General features: G+C 34.9%; 1 protein-coding gene across 1 annotated transcript; it reads right to left on the reverse strand.

Annotated features, from left to right (window-relative positions):
• Nucleotides 1–1,841: 1,841 nt before the first annotated feature.
• On the reverse strand, nt 1,842–9,240 carry LOC121428050 (E3 ubiquitin-protein ligase TRIM71-like). The gene is made up of 3 exons (XM_041624622.1): nt 9,132–9,240; nt 5,856–6,379; nt 1,842–3,361 (listed from the first exon to the last, which is right to left on the reverse strand). Exons 1-3 carry the CDS (start codon nt 9,238–9,240, stop codon nt 2,096–2,098), a joined length of 1,899 nt encoding a protein of 632 aa, XP_041480556.1. The 3' UTR covers nt 1,842–2,095.
• Between the last annotated feature and the right edge of the window lie 439 nt (nt 9,241–9,679).

Here is a 9,679-nt window from a genome sequence, read left to right on the forward strand (position 1 = left end):
TAACTTAATTAGATAGCAAACTCTAGATTGTCCTCTCGCCGAGAGAATAATTTTCCCTCGTTTTCTGTCTTTACCATTCATATACTAGTATCTCATAAAATAATCGGATATCTGTTTTGTTTCCATTGTTTTTACTTTTGGGTTTGCTAAATGCATTCTAATACATATTGGCCTAAGAGAATAAAACAGTCGAATATCAAAATGTAGCTTATAATGTAGTAATGATTTGCAGCTTCGGGGCCTTTCTTTTGTAATGGTTATTCTTTATTGGTAAACAAGATATTTGTTCTACAGTCAGCATATTAAGAGATAAGATATTTTGTCTATTTTATTATATTATATAGTTGATAATAATCGATACCTATACCATTCCCATTTATACAGTATGTAAGTCTACCAGGGTCCCGTAACACAAAGGTTGTCGATTGATCGTATGCTTGGTATTCATGATTAATTGTACATTGTAGATTTAGATTTAGATTTATTCATTTTCCGTTCACAAAGCAAGCACAACAAAATCAAACAATACATTTAAAGTACAACATCAAACATATAGATATTCATCTAAGATGGTTGTTGAGGTTCGTGCAACAGGCCCAAGAAGTGCATTTCAAAACATGACGCCCATTTGCTCTTTTTTTTCATGTTGAACTAACTAGGCGGGATAACACAAAGGTTAGCGATTAATCGCTAAATGAAATAGCCTATCAAGATCGTCGTTGCATGCGTAATTTGCTCACTAGACTGAATAGGAACCAATCAGGATTGTTCTTTCAAATTCGTTTGACCGGGCCCTGATGTCACTGGTTATACATTCAAAATAAATTCATCTAATAGCTACGCATAGTCACTAATAGTGGTGCATTCACGGCGTCAAGAAACACATATTATTAAATAAAACAAACCTTATACCGAAATTAAAAAACTATAAGTTTTGTAATCAATTTACTTTTAAAATAATCTTTCCCCATGGATAAACAGAGTCGTTCTAAACATAGGTCATAACTATACGCAAGAGAATGTCAGAGACTAACCTCTGAGAGAGCAATAACTCGATAACATGCATTTATAATATATAAATCGTGATATTTACACAATAAAAAAATAATTCATACATCAAATTCAAAGTACAATTACATGTTCTTAAAAGAAAATTACCACTAATCGACCTGGAGTTGCCCCTCTACGTTAAAGGTGATAACCAGGTCTTTCGAATTATTGCATAAAAGTTTGGGTTGCTTTTTTTGCACGTTTCTTTTTTTTAAGGCTGCTTTCATGATCTTAAACTTGCAATCAAAAAGAAACCGAACTTTTTTCGAACTTGTACTAATAAAAATACATAATGGCTAGTTGTTTGGATTTTTCTTTTTTGCCAGATCAATGTTTACAATCTTCTATTTTCACTTAATTACAATATGTAATTTCGAAAAAAAGGTGATTTGGATTTTTTACACCGATGTGTTATCGTAACGAGCAAAATGGGGAAAATGGGGATAGAGATTGCTGGAATGTTCTTGAAAAAGCAAATAAATGGTGTCAATTTGGGGGATCTGAGGGATCGTGGTTACATATATACTTGAATGTAAACAGAGAAAATCTGGCACGAATAGCAATTGAACGTTTAAGTTAATCTAGAATTAATAGCAATTGAACGTTTAAGTTAATCTAGAATTAAAGATAGTGGAAGCTATCTTTAGGAATTTTCTCTAATTCTTAGAAATTCTTAGAAAGACTCAACACATTAATATAACGATAATGGACGATTTGTAATTATACTTTACAACGTATACAATACATTCCTATATGCAATATTAAGTATATAACAATTGAGATAAAGTTTGTATTTATACACGCATATATTGGAAAATGAATATAAATTATATATTCACATCTCCACCTGTTCACTAATTTATACGAAACCATGGTAATTAAGACTATCCATATCACATTAAGTGATTCTATCATTGGATGAAGATATCACATGGTAAGTAATATACATGTAATACTGAATATCGACACGTGTTAAAGTAGATTTGTATTGTAGCAGGATGAAAGCATGTCAGTTTCCATACTACATGGTGTGATATAACGTAGATTACAGTGATACCTTGATGAAATATAACTTATTGTCACAAGCAAAGGCGAGCATGTCTGGGGAGAGGGAAACCAAGTAACACCAATAACTATCCAATGTCATATCAAGTGCATTGAACTCAACTCTTTCCTTCAGGTTCAGACCATCAAGATCATATAGCCTGATCACGACGCTACTATTATCCACATCAACACTCGCTACATACACCCTGTCCTGCTCATCCACGGCAGCATACAGGTAGACATCCTCTGGAGCTTGTAGAGACTCACCAGCATTCCCATCCATGTCATAGACCGTCACCACGCATGGATCGGCATAACATGAACTCGCGACGATCAAACCCGTCCTTGTGATAGATGCCTGCCTCGTCTTATGCTTTGTTTGAACAGTGTGTTTAAGAGTGGATCCTGTCGGGTCATAGATATAGACTTGTTTGTCATAGTTAGTAATGATGATTTCATCTGATGGACTCCTGTTAACTCTGAGAAAATGTCGATTGTCTCTCACGTGGATCGTTGCTTTCCTGGAGCCAAGGGGAGAGTAGATGTGGGCTTCTGTAGAATCAATAGACACGCATAACGCCCCATCCCGTTGCAAAACCAGATCATAACATTTCATGTCATTTAAGTCTAATATGTTACTATATTGCTGCTTTCCACCATTTGAATCAATGATATCAATACCTTGTGCATACCTCCCATACCCGATAGCGACAGTGCTATTGGAGTACCTTGTCATACCTTGCAGCAACTCCCGTAGATCAACACACTGAATGACTTCCATCTTGGGATATGATCCTGAAATACTCCCGAGGTCAAGACGAGTATCGTCTGCTGGTTTGAACCTCTTCTCCTGTGCTTTCTTCTTAATAGCTTCCGCAGAAGTGTGATCAGTAACCTCCTTCAGCATAGTATCCAGCTCCTCACAGAGCAAGATATGGGTAGATAGAGTGTCTGTCTCAAGATGACCCAATCTGTCATTATCTACCAAAGTAATTGAACTAGAAATACTCTTGATCCTCTGTCGATCTTTTGACTTCAAGACGTCGAGGTCGTCATCAAAACTATGCTGTAAGGCATGTATTTGGTCGGTGAGATTTCGAAGATTTTCTTCCAGCTCCTTGGCCTTGATGCTGTAGGCTTGCCTGACATCATCTAGTAGTGTCTGCACTGCAGTGTGTACCTCATGACGTTGTATTTCTATGTTCTGAATATTCTTCTCCAGCTCTGCTTTCTTGTCCGCACATCGCTGAGCAAGGTCTGTCACCTACGAATTGAAAGTGATAAGTAAAAACAGCGAGTTAGATCTGGAAATATTCCATAAAGGCGAATATAAGGAATGCTAATACTCTAAAAACAAAGAAATCATACAGAATGTCACACGACAATTTGAATAAGCTTGAAGAGAGACAGCATATAATTACAAAATTGTATGTCACATTGAAACAATAACGATGATAATCATTAATGCTGTTCAACATAAAGAATGAATAACAAAATTAAATGCAACAACATTTTAGATGCTGATGATGGTATTACAAATTATTCTATGTCATTGTCAATCTGTATTCAACACCATCTATATTTTTATTTTATAAATCAATATTGATTTATATATTCTTATTAATTATATCATTATTATTGCTATCATCATTCATGTTATCATTAGTAGTAGTATCATCATTGATATTTCATTGTTATTATTATCTTTATTTTTTATTTTTACTATTACTGTTCTTAATATCCTATATATCTTGATATTGTGATTATCATCATTATTGTCATCACAATCATAATCATTATTAAAAGTGGTATGATCTTTGGTGTTTATTCTTTAATTGTTAATTCTTAAAATTTTAATTCTTTAATCATTTAATTTTCATCATGTTCTGCTCAATGATAACCCTCAGTATTTATAACCATGTTAAATCTACCTATTATACACACTTAAAATGTTGGGCAACATACTGTCCACTGTGTTGGGTAATGTTTGTAAAAATTAAATATATGCATGCTTATATATTCGGGGCAGTTATTGTCCAATTGAGCAAAGTTATTACCCAATTATTAGTTTTTATTACCCAACTTGGAATATTTTAACCAATAGTAGTATGGATAGTATGTTGCCCAGTGATTTTGGTCTTTTTTGCCCAAAATGTTGCCTACATTTTTGCACAAGCTGGTGAACCTCACATCAGTGGCGTAGCTAGGATTTTTTCCTGGGGGGCACTGGGGGGGTACTTGCTTTTTCAGGGGGGGGGGCACCGGCCATTTTTTTCCAAAGTGTGTGTATGTGTCACAAGGGCGGATCCGACTTTCGCCAATAGAGGACGCGTCCGGACGGGGCCCAAAATTATCTTCACCTATATTTTCCCCGATCAGTCACTAGTTTTCTAGTCACTTCTTACTTTTATTCTTATAAAACAACATTAACATGAAATAATCTCATAAGCCTTATAAAAAGTGCGAGCCCGAAGTGCGAGCGATTTTTTTTTATTTTCATGTATTTTTCCTGAAAATTTGATATTCTGGGCAAAGTTATGTGTGATCCTAAACAAGATTCGTATGTAACTAGATGGTTACTGCGAACACCAAGCACGAGCAGATATTTGTATTAACTGTTCAAGCATTATCGAAAAGGGACCCGGTTAAGGACTGCTTACAGTTACCCAAGACATGCAAGAAGAAGGTATGTATTTCAATAATGCGACCTAAAAAATGGTTATTCTAAGCACTTTTTTTGTATAAATAAATGGGATCGGTATGTAACTAAACAATTGATGCAGCGCGAAGCGCGAGAGGAAGAAAATTGAGATTTTAGACCTAAAAGTTATGTAGTTAATTGGGTATCATTAATAATGCGATCGTGAAGCGTGAGCTGACAATTATTGATATTCTGATGTGAAACTGGATAATTTAAGTAAATTTTGAATAAAGAACATGCATGCAGGCTATTGCGCATGTTTTAGATTTAGACCTAGAATCTGGGCATTCTGAATACATTTGTTTATGGAACATTATGGAATACACGATGACAATATTAACTTAGCAAATCAATCAATGTAACCACGCAGACATGGCAGAGTGAGCTTAAAATGCTGATATGTAGACCATAAAACGGACATTTTACAGAGCACTTAAATTTGTAAATGAAAAAATAATGAAAGCTCGATGTCCGAGCTAAAATATGTTTTGTATATTGACGTCAAAACTTGCTCCATATCAGCCTATTGAGCAAGATATGAATCTCATTGAACAGGCAATTCTGGCGCGAAGCGCAAGCAAAAATTTTATAGAGTAACATGATAGATTTTTTTTTGCAAGTTTTCCCCTCACATCAATTTATTCACTCGTCTTCCTCCTCTTATTTTCATCTTTTTTTTCTTCTGTCTTCTTTTCCTTTTTTTCTTCTTTCTCTCCCCCCCCCCTTTTTTCCTCTGCCAACTTTTTTTAAATGCTGATATGTAGGACACTAAATCAAAACCAGCCCCCCCCCCTTAGCTACGCCACTGCCTAACATTACCTGTTTAAATAGTTTTTTTTTTATTTAAATCAAACAGCTAAGTCTGATTTTTGATTCTCAATTAAAATCAAGCATTTATATTTAAATCAAACAGCTAAGTCTGATTTTTGATTCTCAATTTAAATCAAGCATCGTTGTTTGAAATTCTTAACAACTGTAAGGTTTACATAGTAAACAGCGATGTATATACAGTAATTATAACCAACGTTTATACTGTGATAATTATGAATAAATTTACCTTCCGTCGCAACTCCTGCTCAAAGTTAACCTGGTTCTTGACTTTCTGATTTTGATGATCAACGAGTACGCACTTGTGACAGACATGGACCTTACAAACCTCACAGAACATGTCCTTGTTCTCTGGTTTGTGGATGGAACACTTCTCGAATAAATGACCAATGCTGACTTTCCCTTCGATGACATCATCAATGGAGACAATCTCATGATCTTCAAAGACTGACAGATATTGATGACATTGCAGACATTTATCACATATGTAGTTATTACAGGTTCTGCAGAATGAGACAGCATCTCCTTGAAGCTTGCAACCAGAACATTTTGGTCGCATCTCGAGGACAGCATTCATCCCTCCACACTTGGCGTGGTGATCGTCTACGCATCCGTTGATGGAGACATTGAGGCGGAGATCATCGACACGGTTGGCAGACAACTTGGTGATCTCCCTGCAGAGAGGACAGACCATGTGATCAAGGTCCTGGTGGGTTAAATCGTATTTCTTGAGGCATCGCCTACAAAATGTATGTTAGTCCAGGATAGAAGAGGCGTAACCTTGTTTTTTTATATATACAATATTTTTTATGGTTTCTTGTCAATTCGAGGGTGCTGATTACGAATCTGAATGATGCCACTCGTGTAACCTTGAGCATTTTCCGCAAATTGGCAAAATCCAATATGGCCGCCAAAATATGCAAATTACCCATAAAAATCCTAAAATTGTCTGCACATTAGCTACGAAATGCATGAAATTGTGTGGCAGGAGTGAGATACTCCCTGAAAAACAATTTTTGACAAAATATTTATTTTCCTTATATTTAAAATGGCCGCCATAGTCCATTGTATACTATATTATGTACAATATAAATAGGGAAAACTAGCTTTCACAAAAGTGAGCACTAAAATGCATATTATTAAGATTAAACGAGTGGAATACTGACTAAAAACATTATTGTTAACGAAATATATTATTAATATGCCATGTATGTGATGAATGTTGTATTTAGATATTCAAAATGGCTGCCAAAGGCCCTAAAAGCATTATGCACAATAAGAAAGAGGGGCAAAAAAATCACAAGAGTGATCACTAAAATGCATATATATGTGATAAATTAATGGGATACTGTTTAAAACACATATTTTCTAACGAAATATATTATTCAGGTTTAAAGTTTATGTTAAATACTGTATTTTTACTTTCAAAATGGCCGCCAGAGACATTAACAGTATTATGCACAATGCAAAGTGGGAAACCAATATTAGCACCATAAATGCAAGTATTAGTGATCTATGAGTAAAATCTTGTCTAAAAGCATGATTTCTATTAAGAGATATCATTTATTCTGCCAGTTAGGTGATAAATACTGTTATTGGAAAATCAAAATGGCCGCTACAGGCCCTTAAGATATTATGCACAATGTGAATGGGAACAAATTATTTCATCAGAATTTGGCTTTGCTTGGCCAAATGGTGATGTATGAGTAAAATATCTTCTGAAAACATGATTTATGACAAAATATATCATCTCTTATGTAATTTATGTGATAAATACTGTATTTCAACATACAAAATGGCTGCCATATGCCCTTTTTGTGAACATTATTTGTCTGCACTCAAATTGTATATTATACGATAAGGGCTTATGTTGGCCATTTTCAATTTAAAAATGCAGTGTTTATCACTTACAACATTATGATATATCTCGTTAGAAACCATGGTGTTAGACAATATTTCACCCTTGCATCAGAATTCACAATTATAGGCAATATTTAGAGTCAAACAAAGCCATATTCTGTCAAAATTATATGTCTAATGTTACAAGGACCTATGGCAGCCATTTTGGATTTCAAAGTACAGCATTCATAACCTCCACAACCAATATGTGATGTATTTAGTTAGAAATCATGTTTAAGACAATATTTTTACTCGTATATCACAGTCATATGCATTTCATGATTCTCACTCTTGTGAAAATTAGTTTCTCCATTCGCATTGTACATGATAAATATAGGGATCATGGCGGCCATTTTGAATGTCAAAATACAGCATTTATCACATAAATTACATAAGATATCATATATTTTGTTATAAATCATGTTTTCAGACGATATTTCACTCATACATCCCCAATTGGCCAAGCAAAGCCAAATTATGCTGAAATAATTTGTTCCCATTCACATTGTGCATAATATCGTAGGGCCTGTAGCGGCCATTTTGACTTTCCAATAACAGTATCTATCACCTATCTGGCATAATAAATGATATCTCTTAATAGAAATTATGCTTTCAGACAATATTTTACTCATAGATCACTAATACCTGCATTTATGGTGCTCACTCCTGTGAATATTGGTTTCCCACTTTGCATTGTGCATAACACTGTTAATGTCTCTGGCGGCCATTTTGAAAGTAAAAATACAGTATTTAACACAAACTTTTAACCTAAATGATGTATTTCGTTAGAAAATACGTTTTTAAACAGTATCCCATGAATTTATCACATATATATGCATTTTAGTGATCACTCTTGTGATTTCTTTGCCCAACTTTCTCATTGTGGATAATGCTTTTAGGGCCTTTGGCAGCCATTTTGAATATCTAAATACAACATTCATCACTTACATGGCATATTAATAATATATTTCGTTAACAATTATGTTTTTAGTCAGTATTCCACTCGTTTGTTCTTAATAATATGCATTTTAGTGATCACTCTTGTGAATTTTTTGGCCCCCATTGCCATTGTACGCAATACTGTTTGGGCCAGTGGCGGCCATTTTAGACATCAAAATGCAGAAATGTTCCCATTTATGACATAATAAATGATATATCTCGTTAGTAATGATGACTTGCATAATATTACTTCGTTCATATATCGCGATTTTTTGCGGTTTAGTGCTCATTTTTGTAAAAAAATAGTTTTCCCTATTCATATTGTACATAATAGTGTATACAATGGACAATGGCGGCCATTTTGAATATCAGGAAAATAAATATTTTGTCAAAAATTATTTTTTCGGAGTGTATTTTACTCCTGCCACACGCTTCCATGCATTTCATAGCCAATGTGCGGACAATTTTAGGATTTTTATGGGTAATTTGCATATTTTGGCGGCCATATTGGATTTTGCCAATTTGCGGAAAATGCTCAAGGTTACACGAGTGGCATCATCCAGATTCGTGATCAGCACCCTCGAATTGACAAGAAACCATAAAAAAATATTGTATATATAAAAAAACAAGGTTTGGTCAAGTTTCTATGGGGCCTATCCTGGACTATGTCCACATGAAGTTAAGATCGTCGCCTCGACAAATATATCAAGACATAATGGACATATCAGGTTCGGTGAAGAACTTGATGCTTTCTCTGATCCACACTTCTCAGCCATCGCTAAATTTATTTAGAAACTCGAGATCTAAATTCCTCAATGTCTATCAGTCATGTCAGTACTAATGTATATTGAAACGTCGAGTTCGTGTTACAACGCAATGGTTCAGCTTCATACTATTGTTGTACTTCAATACAAATTCAACTACAAGTCAAACACACCCACTTTGAACAATAGAACTGGGTATTCCCAGCTACCTTTGAACTTGACTGCGTGTTATGTATTCATTCCTTGATAGAGGGGGTGTGTGGAGCCGTGACATGTGCAAACGCCGGGATATGTGCAAACAACGGTATATGTGCAAAATATCGCCGGGATTTGTGCAAACAACGGAATTTGTGCAAACGCCACGCCGGGAAATGTGCAAATCTGTCAAAAATTTTCAACGGCATCTGTGCAAACGTGACGACGGGATATGTGCAAATGAACAATTTTCACG

This window comes from Lytechinus variegatus, chromosome 14 (genome assembly GCF_018143015.1).
Source record: "Lytechinus variegatus isolate NC3 chromosome 14, Lvar_3.0, whole genome shotgun sequence".
Taxonomy (NCBI): Eukaryota; Metazoa; Echinodermata; class Echinoidea; order Temnopleuroida; family Toxopneustidae; genus Lytechinus; species Lytechinus variegatus.